This window comes from Neopsephotus bourkii, unplaced genomic scaffold, assembly GCF_033783945.1.
Source record: "Neopsephotus bourkii isolate Nb327-2 ecotype Australia unplaced genomic scaffold, CSIRO-AGI_Nbou_v1 NB_1760, whole genome shotgun sequence".
NCBI lineage: Eukaryota > Metazoa > Chordata > Aves > Psittaciformes > Psittacidae > Neopsephotus > Neopsephotus bourkii.
The window spans coordinates 8175674-8199222 of NW_026902234.1; the positions used below are offsets into that span (position 1 = coordinate 8175674).

Here is a 23549-nt window from a genome sequence, read left to right on the forward strand (position 1 = left end):
ACTGCTTTTTCATGGGCCCGGATCCTGGTAGCTCTCCAAGGAACTGATATATAAAACCGCAAACTGACTAGAAACTAGAAACACTGGAGTGTGGTGTGAACAGTTCAGAAAACATAATCAGCTTCTAACAAATCAAAATACATTATGCTAAACGGGTAGCTCTGTGAATGTCCCAAAGCAGCTATTTTTCCTTCTGTTCATAAAACCCCCTATGCTCCTTACCTGGTAAAGCTCTTCAAGGTTGTATTTAATAGAAATGCTACTCTGTATGGCTCCCACCGCTTCATGAAGTTTTTGCCAGGTGTCCTGAGTATAATTATCTGGTAATTTGGGTCTTTCTGTGAAGGGAGATACAGGTAGTTGAAAACTAGCTGCCCCAGTGGGACTCTGTAACAATCTGTCTCACCCTGCTTCATTACGCTCTGCCGAGCCATGTTGTGCTTGACAAGCCTGGCACAAGGAGAGGCTTGCCAACTCCACCCAAGCCGACGAAACCTTTGCACGGTGCCGCTGACCCTGCAGCCAGCGGCCCCGCACACGCCAAGGAGCGCGGACCCTGCCCAGCAAGAGCAGAGGCGGCACCCGCTGCACGGCTGTCGGGTTTTACCCCCCGCGTCACTTTCAGCGAGGTAACCCTCGCCTGACTTTAATTAGTTTTGACGCTAAGGTGGCTTTTCTGACCGCTTCCCACGGTCGCCGCTGCCCCCACGCACGGAGCCCCACGCGTGTCGCCGTAAGCTCTTAAACCGGTGGGTGACGGCAGCCGGGCGGGTTATCAGCGCGGCGGCAGCCTCCCCTCGTCCAGATAAGGCGGCGGGGCGGGTGACAGCAGCGGGGGCCCCCCTGCCACTGGCCCTGTTCGGTTCTATTCGGCCGGAGGCTGTCCGCCGCGGGGAAAGGAGGGGAGCGACAGCGGCCCGGCCCGCTGTAAACAAAGGTCGGTGCGGGGCCGGGCGCACCTGCCGGGACTGAGGGCCCGGCCTGCCCCGTACCCACCTCTGAAGTTCTTGATCACGAGTTTCTTGGAGGAGGCGGTCGCACCTCCCCCACCTCCTCCACCGGCGCGGGTGGCGGCGGCCAGCGAGGCGGGCTTGGTGAGCCCATTGGTGTGCCCCACTAAGTGCGGCTTCTTCTGGGGCTCGTCCGCCATCTCCGCCCCGGGCGCCGTGTCCGGCCAGGGCAAGGCGCTGGGCTGGGCCGGCTGGTCCCCGCCTCCGCTCCCCTCCTCCTCCTCCTCCGCCACCACCCAGCCGCCCTCCCCCACCGCGCCGGCTGTCCGCGGGTGGCTGCCAAGTGCTGCTGGGCCGGCAGTCACCGACAGCCGCCCACTTCCACCCGCCCCTATGCGCCCCTCTCGCCGTTTGCTTCGCCCAGCACCGGTGTGGGTCTGGGTCTGGGTCTGCGCCCGGCTCCGGGCCGACCACGGTGCTCGGGCGCGCGGGCCGCGCCAGCCCCGCTCACAAGATGGCTCCCCGCGCCCGCCGGGGCAGCCCCCCGCGGTGCCATGCGGGCGACAGTGGCTCTCTGCCATTGCTTCGCGGCCTGTCGGCTACCGCCGCTCTGCCTGTTTGTTGGCGCCCGGCGCGAAGCCAAGGGGCCGCCGGAGCAGCCGCGTCTCCCTCCCTGACCTGACCTATCCCCTCCAGCCCCGAGAGGTCCCCCGCGGCGTCGTGGCCACCAGCAACCACCGATAGAGCCGGGCCCGCCGAGGTTCACGGTTGTCGGAGCGCAGCCCACCGGCCCGTCCCTCTTACAGGCAGCCATCACGCCCATGGCGTTGAGGGACGCGGTTTAAAGAGTTAAAACGCTCAATTTAACGTTTTGGACGCCAGTCCCGAGCGGCCCCGAGGTTCCCAAAGCAGCCGGGGATGGGAGACAGGCAGTCGAAACCGGGCACGCTCCGTGGGAAGGGACACGGGGCTCCTAGCACCCGGGCGGCGCTGGATACAGGGCTGCGCGCCCGGCTCCTGCACCAGGTGAGGGCACGAGGCCGAGCGGAAGCGACCGCTCACGGAACACCGACCCCAAAACCGCAACACACAAAAGCAAACCACCCTCCGCACGAGGTCTATCCCTGACGCACGCCTTCGGTCCCGCCCACCGCGCTCTTCCATTGGCTACCTGGGCGAAGCCACGCCCCTCAGGCTCCCCCGTGGGCGGGGGAAGAGGAGCAGCAGCAGCTATTGCTGGAGGGGAGAAACTGGGAATGATCACGTGACTTCCCACGCCTGCGGGGTGCTCTCCGGATGCTAACCGGCGCCGGCTACCGGAAGCGCGGCGGACGGTACCGGAAGCTCAGTACGGAGTGCTGGGAGTGCTGTGCCGTGGCCTCAGGGTGGGTTTTCGATGAGGTAGCGGCGGCCGGGCCCGCCGGGCGGAGGGGCTGCTAGGTGTGCGGGTGTCCCTGTCCGCCACCGCGTTCCTGCTTCTTCCAACGTGTGCCCTCCGCTGTCGGCCTCCACGGGCTTGCAGGGTGCTCTGCCCTCCCCAGGGACTTTGTGCCGGGATTGCTCCTCCGCACGCTGCTTCCCCCATCAAGAGAGTAGGTGTGTATGTGCACCCTGCTCTGCTTCCCCCGCGGCTGGGGTCCTGTTCCTGTAGGCTGGCGGCAGCTGTCCGCCAGCGAGAAGCTCGGTAAAGTCTATCCCGCCTTCCCTCCGGGGGAAAAGGGATCGGTGTTGGATACTCTGGCTTTGCTGTTCTGTTAAACGCCTGTTCGTTTTGCAGAATGTGATACGACCGCCTTTTCTTGAACACTCCTGCTATTCGACTTGTGTTTTAATGGCGCACATCACCATAAATCAGTATTTGCAGCAAGTAAGCAAGTTTTGTTTTGTTTTTATTTGTGGACACTGTATGTGGATGCATTGACTTTACTAAATATGTTATTTTGTTAAAGTAGTAATCCAACCTAGAACGTGTGATGTGGTAAAGAAATGTGCTCCTTAAGTATGTACTAAGTGTACCGGCTGCGTGCCAAGAATGTATACTTGGAATTTCTGAAAAGTGTGATGATTAGTGATATAATGGATAGTAAAGTACTTTATCTGTAAGAGCTGATGTGGGATCGTGCAGAAACAAATGCAGCTCAAGAGACTGAAGAAATAGATTTAAGAAGTATAGAAGTGTGGAGACACAGTGTGTATGTGTCTTGGTTTCAGTTGGGATAGGGTTAATGTTCTTCCTAGCAGCTGGTGCAGTGCTGTGTTTTGACTTTAGTCTGGGGATGATGCTGGTAACCATGATACAGTAGTTGCTAAGCATGGTTTACCCTGATTGAGGACTTAAGTCGCATGCTCTGCCGATGAGGAGGAGCACAAGAAGCTGTGAGAAAACACAGACAGGACACCAGGCCCAAACTAGCCAAAGTGGTATTCCCCATCACAGCACATCATGACCAGTATATAAACTGGGGGGAGTTCACTTGAAGAGACTGATCGATGCTTGTGTCAGTGGGTGATGAGCAATTGTATTACTATGCTAAACCCATGTAAGTTGTTTGGGGATTCTCTGGTTTTCTTGTAGCCTGCAAATAAGGAAAAAACATGATAGTGTTCACCCTACCTTCTCCCTGATACCCTTTTCAAAAACAGGTGTATTGAAAGTGCAGCATTGATTTGTTTAGTTTTAAACAAATTTAGTTTGAATTGGTATTGATGTGGATGCACAGTGGTAACAAGAAGGTGGCTTCTGTAGTCATGTGCAAATATGTTGTGTAGCGGTGTCTGGATTTTACTCTGTAACATGGTTGTTTTCTTTGGAAGGTGCAAGAAGCCATTGACAGCAGAGATGGACAGTTTTGTGCAGAATTAGTATCATTTAAACATCCACATGTTGCAAACCCAAGGCTACAGGTGAGAATCTGGTTTTGACCTTAGTTTTGCTTTCAGTTTTCCTAGCTCTTTATATGGGTTTCTTTCCATTGGAGCTGAACGTCAGAAGTCTTGTTTCACAGAGCAGGATCCCTTGGTAGGTTTGTTTCACTTTTCTTCATACAAGAATAGTATTGTTTTCTGGGTAGATACAGTCTCAAAAGTCTTTCTGGCCAGTTCTACATTAGTTAGTAACATGGCATAGCGGAAGTGACTATAAAGAGAAAACCAGTGAGTAACAAGAGTCCAGTGTCTGTACTGTATGCATTTCAGATGCTTTTATTTAAAGCCAGCTCAAATCAGGTTCTGGAGAGAGAATGCACACTAGCAGTTCATTACACTGGATGTGATTATTAATATAACTTAAGGTTCTGGTAGATAGTAAAGCCACATGCATAAAACTGCCATGACAAAATACCATATGATGTTGTGTTGCATGTTTCTGTAGTATTTCACTGATGTATTCTGTACTTAGCTTCCATCACCGGAGGAGAAATGTCAACAAGTCTTGGAACCACCGTATGATGAAATGTTTGCAGCCCACTTAAGGTAAAGATGGACCAGGAATGTAAAGACAGTTGTGAGGCATCCAGCAGGGAAGAGGAAAGATATCTTTGAGTTTACTTAGATACTTTAAAAGGCTTAAATGTGAAAACTTGGTATTTATTACTCTTAAGTAATGCTAGAACTGCAAGAAACAAAGACCACCTCTTTCCTCTCCGCATAAAGTTTGCTTTACACGTACCTGACAGTCATTGTGTACAGCCACTGGCACAGTTTTGATTTTGATGCCTGCGGTTTCTTTTGTTCTGCATTTACTAGCTACATGGGAATTTAAGAGTGGAATAAGTAAGAGAAATATTTTTCAAAGGTAATTTTATTCACACAAGTGCTCTTAAGACAGCTTTAGGACCTAAGTAATTCTGTGAGACTTTTATTTAAAATATTTCTTCATTAACATAATCTTTCGTTTCAGTAATCTTGGAATCTTTTTATCTGTGCTAATCTTGGCTATGGTTTCAATAAGCATTAGCATGTTACAGTTGATACTGATATTATAGAAACAAATTCCCATTCATCTCTTGGATCAGTTTTCTACAATTCTCAAATTTAGTGCTGTGTTAACATAGAATCATAGAATAGTTGGGGTTGGAAAGTACCTTAAGATCATCAAGTTCCAACCCCCCTGCCATGGGCAGGGACACCTCGCCCTAAACCATATCACCCAAAGCCTCGTCCAGCCTGGCCTTGAACACTGCCAGGGATGGAGCATTCACAGCCTCCCTGGGAAACCTATTCCAGTGCCTCCCCACCCTAACAGGAAAGAATTTTCTCCTTATATCCAATCTGAACTTCCCCTGTTTAAGTTTTAACCCATTACCCCTTGTCCTATCACTGCAGTCCCTGTATATACATACTTGTGCCATTTTGTTAGGAAAACGTTTCATCATATTTCTGTGTCTCTTGAATAAACTGTAAAACTCTATGCCTGTTAAGAAGCAGAAAAATATTTGTCTTGTGTTTATATATTTTCTAATGCACTAATGCACCTTTTCTCTGACAGGTGTACTTACGCTGCTGGAAACCATGACTTCATAGAAGCGTATAAATGCCAAACCGTTATCGTCCAATATCCTTTCACATGAATCTTATATATTGTTTTCAGATTAACTGTATGGCTTCCTGTAGAAAAGTTGTCTGTACCTCTTTTAAAATGTAATAGAATGTGGTGTGCTTCCAGGTGCGTTTCCAACTATTTTAGTTCTTAAGCAAGGAAATACAGATACACTATTCTGCTTTCATCTTTCTGTAGGACTAAAAAGGAACCTGTTGCTTGGGTCTAAAGAAATTATTTTATCACAGAGTATAGGAGATCCTCAAATCATTAATATACCTCCTAGTTTATACTTGGCCAGAGGGGAGGATATTGATCAGAAAGCTGCTATCTTATCTCTGAGTGGCCAGTGTTTCTGCCTGCTACTGCCACACCAAGAAGCACGTGGCTGTGCCCATGTTTTTCCCTAGTGTGTCTTTGCATGCTGACTCACCTGTTTGCTGCTTTTTTGGCTTCTACCCTTTCACATAATAATATATGGTACCATTCAACTGTTTATTTTTAAATATTCATTTTCTACTATTTTATATTCTCCTAAATACAATACATCTTTCCTGCGGGCGTTTCAGGCACATAAAGAAGAAAACTGGTGAGTACATCATAGAGAGCTGCTAGAAACTAGACTCTCATCTTTCCCTAGTATAATACCATAGTAGTCAAACTAAAATTCTTGCCTATAATTTTTATTTATCCCCAGTGATACTTAATTTTAGCCTAACTGGTTTTGCTGCCTGTTTGAATTTTTATGTCTGACAGTGTGAAAGCTGAACATCTGAGCTTAATTTTGTAGAATGAACCATAAGTAAATATGTGAAAAATTTGTTCAAGGTGAAGTGGCATTTTATTTAAGCCACAGTAAAAAAAGGTTTTAGAAGTAATTCTTCCTCCAGTGTAGGTTTTCTGAAATGGTGAAATCTTGAAGACCTTTCCTTTCAAAAAGTTCATCCTTCCTTATTTAAAGGTAGACTTTTAGCAAAAAAAAAAAGTTATATTTCTCATGTCTTACTATTACATGATTGCATATACTAAGTATACTTTGTTTTACTTTTCCAGGGCTTTACCTATTATGTATGCTGTAGCCCTTGATCTTCGAATTTTTGCTAACAATGTAAGTAGATCTGATTAGCAGCCTCGTTACTTTTACCTGTTAGGAGTTTCCATGCTGGAAGTATTTCAGGCTTTATTACATAGCCTAATTTCGCTCAGCACTGTTTAACTCATTGTTTAGGATTTTGTTGACACACAGAATTCCTCCAGTCCTGTTGAAAAACTAAACTGTTCAGTCTGCCTACCTGCCATGCACAACTTGAACTAGAGAGTTTCTGATGACTTGCATGCAACTCACAGCAGTTGCTTAGAGTAGATGAAGTGATTAAGTACTGTCTTTATAGAGTAGCATGGTCGCACAACTCTCTATTTCCATGTTATCCTTGGGCTTTGACGGATATCATAATAAGGGTGGAAATACACAGATGACTGAGGTAGTCTAATTATTCCCCGCATCTGAAGAGGGAAATGTCTGCCTCTGTTTCCCTCTTCCACCTGCATGTACTGCTTCTAATGCTCATGGGGAGCCCTTGCTGAGCCCATACAATGGCTGATGAACAAAAAAACAAAACAAAAAAATACCCAAACAAAAAAACCCAAACAAACAAACAAAACAAACAAAACCAAATAAACCAAAACCCAACTTTAGATGAGTTTGCTCAGGCTACTGAATTGAAGTAGCTTATGTAAGGATCTACTGAGAACTGCTAGGCCAGGCCTGTAAGTGTCAGGGTCATGATCTTGCTTTTAGTCACTTTACCTGAAGAGGTGAAGTTAGAGTTCAAGTTACTTTAATATGTTCAAAAGATGCAGATACAGAGAAGACTTCTGCATCAAAAGTTGCACTTCTGTTTCTCTTCTTTGTGTTTCAGCTAGTGACAGTGCAAGCATTATAAAAAAAAACTTGTAGAAAGCACATAGTAAATATCTATTTTCTATTTCCAGCACACACACTCTTCATTAAGTTCTGCATTAATCAGTGCATGGATCTTTCCCATATGTTGGCAACTTGTTTTTTTTCTCTTGAAGCTGTAACATCTGTTTGTCATTTCTTCTGAAAGTCTCATGTTCTAGTGTGTTATTACTAGAAAATGTTGACTATGGTTTAGAGATAACGTCTAACCTTTGGTTGTGGAGAGAAGCTTAATTATAAATTCTAAAACTCAAACTCCGTAACTGGTAACTGGGGGGGGGGAATTATTTTAGTTTTCTTTTGTTCAAAAGACCTTTTTTTTTATTATTTTTAATTTTTGCCACACTCTTTGTCTTTAAAAACTTGAGTTGATGTGTTAATGTTCAAATTCAGCTATCAGATGATCCTGAATTTTGTTTTCTGAAAGCTGCATTAAGCTTAGTGGTGCCGAAGGTAGTAGGTCCTCTTGTGTGTTAGGTTTGGTACGTGTTTAGGAGCCCAAGTGAGTGTTTTCTTTTATTCTGTGAGCTTGACTGCCTTCTAGATTTGGTGCATAGCAGCCATGACCAATCTACTGCTATAATACTTTATGAAGTGCTGTGTTAGGCAACTAAATTGTTTGCAAACTGGTGAGCCAGGATGTAGAATTACATATTGTTTCTTGTTGTGTGATGGTAGGCAGATCAACAGCTAGTGAAGAAAGGGAAAGGCAAAGTTGGCGACATGTTGGAAAAAGCAGCAGAACTGCTGATGAGCTGTTTTCGAGTCTGTGCTAGTGACACGTAAGTGAAAGATCTGTAAAACTTCCAATATTAAATTGTTAAAAGTTAGTGAATTTTACATAAGATTTTCCCATTTACTAAGACTATTTCTAGGTAACAGTGAGCATTTCTGAGGCTTTTTTCTTTTCATTTATAGTCTGTTCTCTCTTGACTGTTAACTGCAGCTGGAGAGACCCCCCTTCAGGTATAACATTCCTAGCAAATGTTGCTGGGATGGACCGATTATGCCCTTGTTTCTCAGGAAAGATCACTAATGCTTCTGTGCCTGTTTAGTTGTGAAGTTTGCTTCATTACCATTAGATGGAAAAAAGGTGACTCTCTGGTTTCCAGTCCTGGCAATTTTAACATTTTGAAAGTGTACTAAATGGTTTTTTCCCACCTTTCTCTCACCTTGAGTATTATAAGCAACTTATGCTAGTGTATGTGTTATCTGCAGTCTGGAGTGAGGACCCTGATGCAGATGAATAATATTTTGCATGACATCTTTTTATTATGTTAAGAAAAAAATGAAGCTGAGCTGTCTATATTTAAGATGGAAACACATGTTCTGTTTTGATAGTGCTGGTATTGTTTAAGACGATGAGTTTGGCCTTGGCTTTTATTTTTGGACACCTATTTTCACCTTGAAAATCCATAAAATAGCTATGGGGAGAATTTACCATAAGGACAAAGTAATTATTTTCTTACAAAGTCCAGTACTAGTAGTTTTTTTCTTTTTTCTTCTTGTGTGACAGTCGAGCAGGCATTGAAGATTCCAAAAAGTGGGGCATGTTGTTTCTTGTGAATCAGCTGTTTAAAATCTACTTTAAGGTAAGGTTCAAGTTTGGTAAGCTCTGGTTTATATTTCTTATTTGAAGTCAAACCCACCCTTTTTTGTATGATAATACCTGTCTATCTACACTCTCTGAGTAAAATATAATTTTTTTTTTTTTTAACAGATCAACAAGCTTCATCTGTGTAAGCCCTTAATTAGAGCAATTGACAGCTCAAATCTGAAGGATGAATATAGTATGGCACAGAGGGTGACATACAGATACTATGTTGGACGCAAAGCCATGTTTGACAGTGACTTTAAGCAAGGTACTGCCTACCAGTAAGACATATTTACTTGCTGCTTGGTTTGAAATCTGGCTGATGTTGCGTATGTGTGTGTGGGACTCAGAATGTGTGTAGAAGGTGCAGTTGTGTTTTCACTGATTAAATGGAAATTCATGGCCCAGAGGCTGAGTCAGATCAGAGATAAGATTATATGACTTCTAATTGTAGTATATGCCCAGTTTCAAAATATTTGTGTCAGTGTCTCTATAGTCTCCTGCATTATAAGAATACATATACTATGTGCATAATAAAATGTGTAAGCATCCAAAAGAATAGGTTTGTAATAGATTTCACAGGGGCTTTGCAACTTTCTTGTCCTCTTCAAGTTGTAGTGTACCTTGTAGGAAACTTTCAGCAGTCTGTGCTGTAGAATTTGTTTCTCACTATTGAAGATGTAGAAACCACATTTCTGAGACTTTCTGAAGGAGGACTTACTTTTCTGGTAACACTTTGTATTTTGTGTGAATCCTCAATATTTCTTAGAGCATTTTTCTTAATGTATTTTGATTAGTGTGATTTTTTTTTTTTTTAATATAATTTCAAATATAATGTGTTCAAGAGATAGACATTGAGCACAGAACTTGGGTTACAGTTTTAACCAGTTCTGTTGTTGGCTTTCATTACTGGTGTCTTTTATTTGTGTCTGCAGCTGAAGAGTATCTGTCATTTGCATTTGAGCACTGCCACCGCTCAAGCCAGAAGAACAAAAGAATGATTTTGATCTACCTGCTTCCAGTAAAAATGTTATTGGTGAGTAGATTGACTCTTCAAAATATTTTGGGGTGGGGAGGTGGGGGGGTAGGTAACCGAACTGATGCTCAGTATCGTTCTTGGTTTTCCATTATTGGAATTCAGAGGCTACCTGTGCCTGACCCCTGTAAGAGCCAGCGTATACACTCTTTTTGTGTAAGGGGGAAAAAAATGTTGAATTGTCATTTACAGCAACACAGAAAAGGAGAAATGGAAAAACAAGCAAACAGAAGTCCTATCCTCCTTCCTCCCTACCTTCCTCTCAGCCCTCCTAAAGATGCCACCTAAAGTTACTCCTTTAATGAAGATAACTTTTGAGTTCTTTGGAGAAGCACTTGACAGTGTAACTTAGGTCATGTAACAGGGTACCTGTCTGGTGATCAGGTGCCCAGATAGGCCAGGAAATGAGTGGATTCATTAGTACAAATCTGTCTGCTTCTTTAACCTGGTAAAAGGAAGCAGAATGTACAAACAAATGGCCAAAGACTGTTGAGGGGGGTTTGCCACTGGAGAGAAAGGATTCCTGTCTTTGAGTTTTCTGTTTGCACCTTGTACATTTTCCCGTTTGAGCCATGCCAGAAGGAACATGAAGTAAAGTGTTTAGACTTTGAACAAATGAGTGAAGGCTGGTTACTTGATCATTTCATCTTTGTATTAAAAGAGTGAAGCACATCTCTGCTTCTTCTTCCTGTCCTAGGTCGTGTGCTGTGCTAGCATTCGTGTATCCCTGAGTTAGTGGGATTATGCTAACAATTAATTTAGTGTAACTGAGTGCATAAGAACTAGATTTTAGAGGTTCCTGGCCCTATTACCAAAGTTACCCGTGGAGAATGTTACTTCCACCTCCTTCTGAAAGCTGCCATCTTCTGCCTTTCCTTCAAGCTGTTTGTGACTATCCATCCTTTTTCACTTAGTGCTCTCTTTCCAGTCCTTTGCAGTGTCAAGCTGGTAAAGGGAAAGCATAGTGGGTGTGATAATGGGCTTCTGGCTTTCATTTTTTATTTATTGACTTTCTTACTGGTTGTTTTCAGATCAGTGGTAGGGTTGATAAAGAAAAACAAAGTCTTCCTAAAAACTTTGTCCCAGTACTCACTGAGTGCCTTACAGTGATGGGTCTGTTAGTGTCTTAAATTACTGTGGCTTTTCTGGAGCAGTTCTAATGTACAAGAGTCACTAAAGAGACTAGATCAAGGTCAGGTTTTACAGCTGCTTTGTTTGGTTTTTTGTTTGTTTGGTTTTTTTTAATCAGGCCAAACATCAACACTCACTTTAAACTAAAGTATCCTGGATGGGTGTTTTTTATTCCTAGCAGCTCTCGGTAAACATGCAGCTGAGTTCTGCTCTCAGCTAATCCTCCAATGAAGAAAGGAGTTTCCAACAGCATAGCATGATGGTAACTAAATTTAAAGTCTGACCGAGTCAGTGTGCAATCTGATCTCTGCTGTGCAGGGGGAGAAAAAAACGAAGTTTTTTTGGTAGTGGAGTGGTTAAATATTACCTGAGCTAGCAGTGTGAATTATTTTTGTTTCTTTAAACTTTCTATCTCTTGTTTGTGTATGTGTGTTTTTTGAGAGGGCATTTTTATTTTCACATGGAGGCATAGCGAAGAAAAAATCTGGTGCAGACTGAGCTAGCACTTGACAGTGCTGCAGCACTGCTTGTATTATTAGCAGTGCTTGGAATTATCATGGTTCTTCTGTTTGCAGATTAGATCATACAGCCATGGCATAAAATTTGGATCTGTCTAGACCTCGTGTCACAGGGTCTTGATTTTATAAATTTAATAACAGTTCCCCAACATTAAAAAATATGAAGACTCCCTAAACCGTGATAAATGGGTAGTTATAGCGAGTTGAACTATAAGGGGGTTGGTGAGGGCAAGGGGGTTGTCTTACACAGACTTTTATTCACCTCTTATTCTGTAGAAGAAAAAAGTGGCTAAACATTTGTCTTTTTCTTTAAAGTTTGTTTTCATAGCTTACTAGATTACATTTAAAATGCATTTGACTTCACCCTGGAAAACTTGGAAACTTATTTTTCAGGGCCATATGCCAACAGTTCAGCTCCTAAAAAAGTATGACCTTCTGCAGTTTACTGAAGTAAGAAAGGCTGTAAGGTATGATGATTGTTTTGTTGCGTTGCGTGTTAGTTAAAAAGTATTAAGTAAGAGGTATTTATTTATTTGGGACAATTGAGAAGGGTGGAAAGGGATATACCTACCAAGTCACACAATTTCTGCTCTCATTTCGGTGACACCTTCTCATGTTTTCCTTTCTTCATCCTTGCAGTGAAGGCAATCTTCTCCTGCTCAATGAAGCTCTGACAAAGCATGAGACCTTCTTTATTCGATGTGGAATCTTTCTTATCCTTGAGAAGCTGAAAATCATCACATACAGAAATCTTTTTAAGAAAGTGTAAGCATAACAAAGCCTTCTTTTTCTTTCTTTTTTTTCAAAAGCAGGTTTAATATGGTTTCACCTGGGACTGAGACAGAAATGTGTATGCTGCTTAGTTCTCTCTGACAGAGCTGAATTCCTGTTAAAATGAATTTATTGTAGAAAGGCCATTTTTTTAAGAACCAGATTTTTAAGTGATTGTTTCTCAATGACAGGCATTTTTTCCTGTTGTTTCTTTCAGATATTTACTACTCAAAACCCATCAGCTGTCTCTAGATGCCTTTCTGTGTGCCCTGAAATTCATGGAAGTAGATGATGTTGATATTGATGAAGTCCAGTGCATTTTAGCTAACCTTATATATATGGTAAGTGCTGACTGCTTGTTAGCTGGTCCTTCCAGATTTCAGACAGTAAAAAATACTAGGTAGAGAATGAAAGTTTAGTACAAAAAAGTTATCAGTAATGCCAGGTTTTCTTGTGTAAAAAAAAATAAAAATAAAAAGATATTGATTCACTTATGCCCAAAGTTAAACGTTTTCATTTGCCCTGAGGCTTCTTCTAGTTCATGCTTCTTTTGCAGGAATCAGTTAAAATTGAAGTTGAATTTTACATTACAAATCCAGTACTGTCATTTCTATGCATGCATAAATACTGATTTAAAAATACAAAAAAAAAAAAAAAAAGTAACTGGGACCAACGGGATGTTTCTGCATTTGAAGTAGAAGACTTTTGACACTCTAACATTATTAAAAATTAAAACCAGATTTTGTTGGGTTTGCTTCACATTTTGTCTTTAAGTGGATATCAACTACTCATGAACAGATAAAGACTGGTAACCTAGAGATTTCTAGTAAATCTGAGGTTTTGGAGCAGCATTACTGTGTCAGCAAGAAAATTAACCACTTCTCTGTTTCTGAAACAGATTATTTGGTGTGGTTGAGGAATAGCAGAGGGTGGGATTAGGTCACTGGAAGATTTCTTTCAGTGTTATAACACTATGTCTGAAAAGGAAGTACTATATCATCACATATGCACTATGTGATGAATTAAAATCCTCACTTTAAAGTGAGGAAGTGTAAGTTTAGAAACTTCTGTAGAGCTCTCTTCAAGGAAATGTCAGTAGACCAGTAGGGGGCCCTGAGAACAGGTTCTCAGTCTGACAGCACTGTTGGTGCACAAACAGTTACGGTTCTGGTAAATCAGATTCTTACAGATACTAAGTACAGTAGTTTAGTGGTAATTGAGTATACACACATAGCTTTGACATAGTCTGAAGACAGTGGAGATTGTAGGCATTGTGTTATGAGCATTGTGTTACCAGTAGTAATGCTGTCTTTTTTTGCCTTCTGCCAGGGTCACATTAAAGGCTATATATCTCATCAGCATCAAAAGCTCGTGGTCAGCAAGCAGAATCCATTTCCTCCACTGTCAACAGTGTGCTGAGTATTGCATCTTACCCATGCAAGTACTTTTAAGATGCTTGGCTTGACCCGTAGAACTGCTCCTAATCACACTGAGAACACTGCAAATGACCTGGTTCCTGTCCAGGACTGGAATACCAGGAACTGTTTGTGGCTCCTTTCCCAGAATAACCAAGGCTGCCAGTGTTACAAAGTGCATTGCAGTGAAATACTAAGTTTTTAATAATCGTTTCTGCAGGCTTTCTGATAATTCAAAGTATTTAATGAGTAAATAAAGCAAAACATTCCAGATCCCTTCCAAACTACTTAAAAGCTTTCATAAAGAACTTTGTGTTCCTATTTCTGCATTTATTGTTCAGAGAGGAGAGGTATCATCTTTTTTTACTTGTGTTAATCCATTCTTTAGAATGGAAATTATATTTTCTTTCCTGGTTCCCCCCCCCCCCCCTTTTTTTTTTTTTAAGCCTCTTCAGTATCTTGCTGGTATTAACTACTCTCTTCAAGCTTTCTCTAAACACTAGGGATGTGCTTGACACCAAAAGCTTTGCTGTGTCAGTGATACTTACGGGATCAAGTAAATGTGGGATTATGTTTTTTTTTTCTGTATGTGCCCACAGATGGGTTTGTTGGTTGTTTTTATTTTAATTCTGGTAATATTTAATTTTTGTTATGATGAACAAAAGCTTGTCTAAGTAACTTATCCATATGTTTGTTTATTCTGCTTCTGGGGTCAACATTAGCACTGGATCCATTCTCTGAAGTGTTACTGTTTTGAGGGTTTTGTTTGTTTGTTTTGGGTGTGGTACAACATAACCATAGTGATGGGACAATAGTTTTGGGTCTTTTTATATTATTTTTATAGGAAATAAAGCAGTTTTGGGTTTTTTGGAGGTTTTTTGTTTGGGTTCTTTTTTTTTTGTTTTCCCAATTCTGTGAGAGTTGGGCTTTATTTTACCCACTAACTGACGTGGACTTGATTCATAAGGGAAAGCCCAGGCACCGTGTAAGAGGGGGAGCATTTTTTTTAGTGTGATGATAGTGTCAAGTCTTGCATTAACATAGGCATTTAAAGGCTTGGAGTTCCCCTTGTCCTCATAAATTTTACTTGTATAGATGCTGACATTGAATTTGCCAACTCAAACCTCAGGGTAACAGCAATTAGAGAAACTCATTTACTTCTAGCAACATTTAAAATCCCAGAAAAACATCAATGCTTTTTGAGTTTTAAGATTAACAGTTCTAGGAAACTTGAGTCAGTTTTTAGTGAAATAACTAGTTTTACTGCATTATGACTTTCACAGTCCTGTGTGTCAGCTGATGGAGGAAAGACAGACGGGCTTTTCTCTGTGAATTGGAGTTAGCATAGCATCATTGCAACTTCCATTGCTGCAAATAGTGATAGAGTCAAATGGGCATACTGGCTCCATCCAGATGTTTCCTTTCAGTGATTGGAGGGGGTTTGGTGCTGGAGGGTTGGTTGTGTTTGTATCTTAGTTCATTTTTTGTTTAAACCATATCATATACCTTGCAGTGTTAGTGAATAAGAATGTTTCCCAGTCAGTGTCTTCAAGTGGCCAAGATCCCAGGATACCAGTCAGAAACCAAGTGTCCTTATACTTGGTAGCCAGAAAGCTTCCTCCAGCTAATTGTTTGTCTACAGCCTCCTGAAGGTGTCCACAAAACTGCCTGTTTGTGAGGCTTATGTTGAGTCTTTGTTTGCAGTCCTCAGCAGGAAGATATGAAACCTGTAACTTATCACCATGAAGTTCATCACCTTCCATTCTCCAGCCACTGACTGTACCAGGCAGTTTTGGAATTAAAATGTGTTCTGCAAAGTCTCTTTCAGGGGTGCATACAGGCAGCTGATGGTTGTTGCACTCAACATGCTCTTGGAGTTGTAGTAATGCAATATCATTCTCACCAGTGTCTTCATCGTAGCGGATGTGTATGTGTTTCTCATGAACTTGCATTATCTTCTCAGTTCCACTTGTTCCATTAGACCCTGTGAAGCAATGACATTTGACTGCACTCAGGAATAATTTATGAGATCTGAAGACTGCATGCAAACTGACCAAGAAATACATGCAGTAGAGAGACTAAAGGTGCTCTTCCTTGAAACCACTGCAGTAAAATAGGGATGATACCCTGGCAGCTTTTTAGTGCTGTGTAGAAGCATGCATAATTTCAGCAGGAAGAACAGAATCCCAACAAGAGAAGTAAGTTTTGGTATGAAATAAAAGCCACCTCTAAATCCCTCTCATTTGTCTTATCCCTAGGTGCTGAGTTCTGAATTGCATTCAAGAGGCAGTTGCCTCTCTGCTTGACTTATAGGGGCATATGGAGCAGCTGTAGCTCTAGCTCAAGATACTTCACTCAGATGCTTGAAGGAAACAAATCTACTGTCATCCCATTTAATATTTTTATACAGTAGAAATTTTAGTAAGCTTTTTTTAAATTGAGCTTGACAATACTAAAATGTGCTGCAACAGGAGAAAATGTGTTGGATCGCTTACCAGTGCCAACCCTGACTTCAAAGTGGCTGTGCAAAAGGGCACACTCTGCTGTAGTCAACACAAAGTTACTTTTTAGCAGCACTCCTCCACAGAAGCCCTTCCCTTCGGAGTTCAGCAGCAGGACCTAAGAAAATGCAAGCGGACAACAGACAGCGCTGTTCATCTGAGATTGAGTGTTGGGATTCATGAATTGCTAGAAATACCTGCCAGGGAAACTGCTCATCACTTTTCTTCCTGGTTCCATGTATCACATTATCACTGTCTTGAAGTCTGCCACATGCACATTGATCTAGAAATGAATTAAAAAAGAAAACACCTCATGCTGTATCATTTTGAGACAATTAATACGTGACCTACTTGCTAAAATAGAGACAGGTTAAAGTTTACTACTGTGTTTTTAGTAGACCTAGTTTATAAGATGATATAGCATGAGATATACCTAGTATGAGCCTGAAAAAATTGAGAGGGCTACTGGTTCAAGCTAATGAATATGGCAGCAGATGTTGCCCATCATCAAGTGCCTGATCAGAATGAATTGAGCCTCATTCCCAAACAGACTGCTCTTTAGCAGAGTTACTCTTTACCAGGTAGAAAACCTGGCCCAGTGAGTGATATGTAGGATAATGCAAGTCCTCTCTGTGGACCCATGTTAAAATGTTCGGATCAAAGATTGCATCTTTTACCACTGTTCTGGCATTTTGGTGGTCATTCCTACATTCCTCCTTCTTCTGTGCAGTTTGGAAGGTAATATGCTCATTGCTTCAGTCTCAAAGCAGGCTGATCACATCTGGATACCCGATGGAAGTCTGCCCACCACAGCACTGAGCATGTACCTCCCGTACTTCCGTGCTCACACCTACCTAATGCAATGCACTGTTTTTTGTCCTTCCCGAGCTCATAGCCATCTGCACAGGAACAACGGTAGGAATTACTTCCTGGGTAGCAGAAGTGGTGACATCCTTCCTTTGCTTGGTGGTGACATTCATTTTTAGCTAAACAGAACAAGTCAGGGAAAAACATTTGGAACCGTTCAGCTGGAGTATTCTTGCATATCTTGAGTCATCTTTTCTTGGCATTCTTTTTTTTACTTGCTTTATGGGGAGGTGGGTAGGGACTCTGCCTTGGTAGTATTTCACACCGCATTGTTTAAGCAGAAATTGGAGACATTTGAGCCTGCAGCATCCACAGACTTTGCAAACCATGCTCATCCAGCACCATCTTGCACCAGGCTGTCTGTGCCTCTGAGTTTTGGGGGGTGTTAGCTGAGGGTCAAAGAAGGCCTTCTGTGTGAGCCCATGGAAGGATGCCACAGGTTTTCTTTCTGCTCTCTTAAACAAAATACTAAGCATTTGAATGGGGAGAACTGTTGTGCACGTTAGGAAGGCAGGTATTGCTTGAGGAAGAAGGCTTAAGCTTTCTGCTTTGCAACAAAATCAGATGCTTAGATCTTATTCTCACACTTGTGCTAAGAAACTTAGCAGCTGCTAAAGACAAGAAAAAGGAACATACTCGGTCAATTTTCCATAGCTGAGCAAAAGCTTCAGCTTCAGCACAAAGCAACAGGAGGAATAGCCATTTAATGGTGGATCTAGCTCACAGGTGGAGAAGTAGTGACAAACCTCACATATGGTAGCTCCTGCTGAGCAGATCCAGTTCCCAGCACTGGTTCCAGCTGTGTCATCTTTGGTGCTCCTTCAGAAGCTGGTCATAGTCACACCCTTATACAGAAAATGACCCTGCTTTGCCCCAGCCAGGGCGTCTCCCACCCCAGGAGACCTCTGAGCCAGCAGAACTACTGATGTAAGGGCTGGAAGGTAGAACCTAGCAGATGTGAAAATGTAGGATCTGGCCCAGGGTGTTTTATGTGCCCAGAAGCATCCGGTTTGCTTTACGCCTTTTACACTTCACTGAAAACAGTTCTGGAGTCCCTCTGTCCTGAGGGATTGCCTTGTGGGTATGTGTGGCCTTGGAGTCACAGGGGTGGCTTCCCAGGCACTCTGGCACTGCAACCCTGCTTCTTCAGGACACACACTGCCTGGACCTTGGTGAGAGAAGCAGCCAGGGAGTGCAGGTGGCAGTGGCAGGGCTGCCTTTGGAACCCACCTTTGGACCCCAGAGCAGGGAGGCTCAGGGGGAAGAGGCAGCCTGCAAAGCCTCGGGACACCATAACATTTCAGTGGGCAGGCAGCACACATCACCCCTGTTCTGCCAAGAATGGTGGGCTTTAACCTGAAATCTGATAACTGGCCCTAATCAGAGAGCTGTGTACATTTCCCAGGGACCCCCTAAGACAGGAGGAGATAGGGCTTCTCAGAAGGGGGGTGATGCCTTACCGAAAGCGCAGTTCTCTCCCTCGTAGCCCTCGGCACAGGTGCAGGTGTACCCACGGATGTTGTCCTCACACACACCATTATGCTGGCAAGGGCTCGATGAGCACCTCCTGCCACCTGGAGCAACACCACAGGAGAGGGATGAGTTACCATCACATTGTAGACCTATTACAGATTTGTTTCTTGTCTTGTCAACTGCTAGTGGACAATGTAATGCCAGCATCCTGAGTTTGCAGGCAGCCCAGTAGTTTTTAACGCCTCTTTATCCCACTCAGGTTTCAGTGCTAGGTTTGTATTAGAGAGGTTTTGCTGATAGAGCTGTGCTGCTCTATTGTATCAGCAAAGAAGACTTTCTCAGGTCCCAGGTTGTTTCAGAGCAGCTATAAGTTCAGGAAATAGCCTATTTACCATGATAACAATCTGCTCACTTTCAACTTTTATTCACTTTGCAGTCTTAAGTTTTTCTTCTTGTTTACTACTTTTTAAATCCATTCACATCAAAACCTTTCCTCCTGCTTTACTCCAGACATGACAAAAAGTGACTGGATGTTACTTGTAGAATAAACAGCTAAAAACTCTCTGAAAAGCAGCATTGGACTGAATGTTCATAGTGTGACAGTGCTACAAAGGAGAGAAATCAAGAGACTGTCTTACCATAGTAGGCATCCCAAAACATTTTCTGGGAGGGAAAAAAAGAAAATAAATTAGATTTTAATTCAAAAATAGTGTAATCTCCCATAAATATTTTGATAAACAAAAAGATTATATGAGAGAATATATACTGTGGTTTAACATGTACACAGCTGCACAGCTACAAATTCTGCCCTGCCAGCAAAATTTGAATAAGATGGGAGGGGTTTGCATCCTGCTTATTGTATTGTTTAAGAAGCTCTAAAGGAAAACAAACTTCATAAGCAAGAGTCGAACAGCTGAATCCTTCAGCAGTACAGCTTCCTGGAAAAAATAGCTGGCCATTGTCTCTTTGGCCTGGGAAGTGACCCCATCCATCCTGTCCCATCCCATCCCGCTTGGCCCCCAGCAGGTGCTGCTGTAGGCAGAGGTGTCAGCAGAGAGCAGAGCTGTGGGTTACCAGCACAATGTGTCCTGCTTTTCTATGGGTACTGCAGCCAGCTTTGTTGCTGCTTTCCCCAAAGGGACACCTCTCTCCACTCCCTGTACCTCCCCACAATCAACCTTCCCCAGAACAGAGGGACCACCCATGGGCATGCCTGTGGCTGTCACCTCTGCTTTCCCTGCAAACACAACCTCTGGCCAGGCTTCTGTTATAGAGTACAGCGTCCACCTCTGTGTGTCAGGAGAGCCTCTTGTATCAGGGGATTTGCATCCGCTGACCCAGTGAACTTCTATCTATATGTCCCACTATTCACTGGTGCCTTGTTTCCCTCCATGCTAACACCTCCTTGCCTCTCCTGGTCCCTAAGGGATGCTAAAGCTGTATTTCTATGCATGATCAGGATGAGACAACAGCCATAGATTTTTCAATGTAAGGTCCAGGACGCATAATTTTTCAGGAGGTGACTTGAAAAATATCAGAGCTAATCTTTGCATTTCCATTTTAACCATTGAAGACACATACTTTATACCTGCTGGGGTTCAAAGATCAAACAAATGAAGCAGTCAATGGAGCTGTATTTGATAGTAAAGGACCAAGGCAGTAATTTTTATTATGCAGACAGGAAAACAAAGTACTTACAAGCATTTCATCATTTTCAAACACTTCTCTTGCTTCTTCATGTGTACATCTCTCTTCAAGGCATTCCCTTTCCAAGTTGCCTTGAAGGATCTCCTCCAAATGTAGGGAACTGGCACGCCTCTGTCTCTTGATAACAGTGTTTGCATCAACAGCTGATATAAACACTGGAACATTGTATAACAAAATGCTGATGTAAATACTTTGATTCATTTCCTTGTATACTTTTACCTTTCTTTTAAGAGTTAGGGTTTCAGCCTTATTAAACTCATGTATTGAAAAAGCCTTGCTTTCTTATCCCAAATTCACCTGGGGATCTGTCACCTTTTACTTTTGGGGAGTGTCTGACTTGCACCCAAGCTGGGAGAGTTTGAAGCCCTTCCCAAAACCTTTTCTTCCTGCACCAGACACACAGACCAGCATTGCTGTGGCATGGCCAGGGAAAGGGGAAAAGTATTACCGTAAAGGCAGAGGCTATTTTATATGACTGGATGGGGCTTTCAGACTCGCCAGTAGAAGTGAGAATGACTTGTATTACTTTATGATGATGGATTCCAACTGGTGCCTTTCAGTCTTAGTTCATGGGGGGGGGGGGTTGTTGCTGAGAAGCAAAACCATGACATAGTTGAGTTCTCAATCAAATCTGTCTTAAGGACAGTAAGTAAAAGCTGCCCCTCATCAGTGCTCGAAGTTAAGAGCTTTACCATATGCCACCCTTTACATGGAAGACACAATAAAGTTTTTTATTTGATTAAAGAGGAGAGATCAAAGACATGAAAGTTATCAGATCTCAAACCTCCTCTTTGCAGTGATGCCCACAACAAAATCTGCCTGGCAGCCACACAGCTGCAGCCGTGCTGGACCCTATTGCCTTTGACACTAAACAGTTATGTGGCTGTGTGTGTCAGCACATGTTTGTTAGTTCTGGGCTTGGAGAGTAAATGCATTGGGGCAGGATTGTTTGGTTTTTGGTTTTGTTTTGTTTGTGTTTCATGCAGCGTTTGGGGGCCCAGTGCTGCTGGGCACAAAGATTGAAATGATCAATATTAGAAGTGGAAAAAGTGACAGCAGTAACAAAATTATTCTGAATCTGCATACAGATGCTTTTGAAGGATACCTGATGAGCAACAGGCTTGCATATGATATGAAGAAATCAAAAAGGAAAAGCTCCATGATGGTGTTTTACATTTGAAAGCCTTATCTGATACCCCACTGCCATACAGTGGTCCCAGTGTATCCAGCATAACTGGCAGAGCACTTCTGCTGCTGCCAGGGACGTTTTGACCTTCTTAAGCTGTCACCATCTTTTCCCTTCTTGCCCATCTCCTCCTTATTTTTGACAAACCATGGAGGATTAATACAGAAACATAAATTTATTCAAGCTATAACAAGCATACATCTCAGCCTCTTTTACTGGACTCTTTTATTTGTATTTCAGCAGCAACTAGAAATATAACACAAAATTCTCTTTAATATCTGGGACACTCTTTAAAAGTGAGAAGACAGAATGCTAGCCTGGTGTAAAGGATGTTACTTCAAAATCATATTGCCTCAGTAACCTACTGCCATTTTTACTCAGCTGTATGAAATAAACAGAAGAAATGTAAGGAAAATAAGGAACAGACAGTTTTCAGTGGTGTCAGCCTGTGCTACAAAGTAAGCATGCTACAAGGTACAAAATTACTGGTGTTTTTAGAGCAGCAGTAGCACAAATCAGAATTAAAGCCGCAATAAAACAAAGGCCATACCTGTCTGCTCTGTCTGAAGGAAAAAGGCAGAGAGAAGAAACAATATTGTCCAAGAGCACCTTGCCATTGTCACCCTCTGAGCCTAATGGCTGCCTGCCTGCATTCCTGCAGGTCTGGGGGAGATGGCTACATGAGAGATGTTGAAGTTTAAAGTCCATCTGCTCATGAGAAAACAAAACCTCTCAGGGCAAAGCCTGACTGCAAGGTCAGCGCATGGAAAAAACATGGGAAAACAAACCAAAAGCAAACCTGCCCCTACTCATAATGCACTTGCTGAAGGTGGAGCAGGTTTGACAGCTCTGCGGAGAGCTGCTCCAAGAGTTGGGTATTCCTCCCACCCTCAAGCTATCACTTACCGTAACATAAAACCTCAAGAGATCAACAGTAAGAATGTACTTTGTACCATATCAAAGTACAAGCTGGATGATGACCGCAGGGATCAATTTGATGGCTTGAATCTTTCATGCACTGTCCCCAGAAAACATCTACCAAGGCTGAGGTGCACCACTCAAATCCCATCAGCGTTTGGAGGAACCAAGCAACCAAGGGATTTCCCCCCTAGAGATGTATCTGACCAGATATGGCATTTTTCTTTTTCGCTGTTAGGTTTGTATTGCTCAGCCATGAAGGAAAGCATGGGAAACTCTTCCTGACTTCAGGATTCTGGCCACATACGGACACGCAGAGCCTGGGATAGGAGTTGTAAGTACAGAGAGGATCGGAGCCTTATATGCAGCAGGCAGGGCCAGCCTCCTGCCTGGCCAAGGATGAGAGGAAGGAGTAACCCACTGACATACATCTGGTTTTGGCTGGAATAGAGTTATTTTTCTTCCTAGTATCTGGTGCAGTGTTTTGCCTTTGGTCTGAGAGCAATGTTGGTAGCACACTGATGTTTTAGTTGTTGTTAAGTAGTGCTTGCCCTAAGTCAAGGACTTTTCAGTCTCTCATGCTCTGCAGTGAGGAGGGGCACAGGAAGCCAGGAGGAAGCAGAGACAGGACACCTGACCCAAACCAGACAAAGGGGTATTCCATAACCCAGCACGGCATGCCCAGTATAGAAACTGGGGGTAGTCACCCAGAAGGGACCAGGCTGCTCGGGCTGGGCTGTGTGTCAGTTGGTGAGCAATTGTACTGTGCACCACTCTTCTTTATTGGTTTTTGTTTGTTCGTCTTATACCTCTCTCATTGTTTCCTTTATATTATACCTAATTTTAGTTATTAAACTGTTCTTATCTCAACCTACGGTTTTTACCTTTTTCCTGACTCTTCACCATCCCACTGGAAAGCGAATAGCCGAGTGGTACTTCATTGCCAGCTGGTGTTAAACCACAACAGCATGCAACGGCAATGGTT

The 23549-nt window shown here is 43.0% G+C and overlaps 3 protein-coding genes across 3 annotated transcripts in view; 1 reads left to right on the plus strand and 2 right to left on the minus strand.

Moving 5' to 3' along the window:
* The window catches only part of CUL4A (cullin 4A), a 39755-nt gene extending 38539 nt beyond the window's left edge, over positions 1 to 1216 (minus strand). The window contains exons 1-2 of the mRNA XM_061377715.1: positions 997 to 1216; positions 223 to 338 (exon numbers count right to left, since the gene is read on the minus strand). Of these exons, the coding sequence (XP_061233699.1) occupies positions 223 to 338; positions 997 to 1150 (270 nt within the window). The 5' untranslated portion in view covers positions 1151 to 1216. The remainder of the gene's footprint in view (positions 1 to 222; positions 339 to 996) is intronic.
* A 1447-nt stretch (positions 1217 to 2663) lies between these two features.
* Positions 2664 to 14654, plus strand: PCID2 (PCI domain containing 2). Its single transcript, XM_061377835.1, has 14 exons — positions 2664 to 2817; positions 3765 to 3854; positions 4348 to 4421; positions 5437 to 5502; positions 6035 to 6076; positions 6541 to 6595; positions 8126 to 8229; positions 8964 to 9039; positions 9168 to 9309; positions 9977 to 10077; positions 12120 to 12193; positions 12366 to 12491; positions 12715 to 12838; positions 13827 to 14654. The coding sequence occupies exons 1-14, from the start codon at positions 2782 to 2784 to the stop codon at positions 13914 to 13916; spliced, it is 1200 nt and encodes a 399-aa protein (XP_061233819.1). The 5' UTR covers positions 2664 to 2781; the 3' UTR covers positions 13917 to 14654.
* A 320-nt stretch (positions 14655 to 14974) lies between these two features.
* PROZ (protein Z, vitamin K dependent plasma glycoprotein) lies at positions 14975 to 22362 on the minus strand. Its single transcript, XM_061377836.1, has 8 exons — positions 22197 to 22362; positions 20452 to 20615; positions 19392 to 19416; positions 18741 to 18854; positions 17268 to 17399; positions 16611 to 16696; positions 16408 to 16531; positions 14975 to 15896 (listed from the first exon to the last, which is right to left on the minus strand). The coding sequence occupies exons 1-8, from the start codon at positions 22261 to 22263 to the stop codon at positions 15385 to 15387; spliced, it is 1224 nt and encodes a 407-aa protein (XP_061233820.1). The 5' UTR covers positions 22264 to 22362; the 3' UTR covers positions 14975 to 15384.
* Positions 22363 to 23549: the final 1187 nt, after the last annotated feature.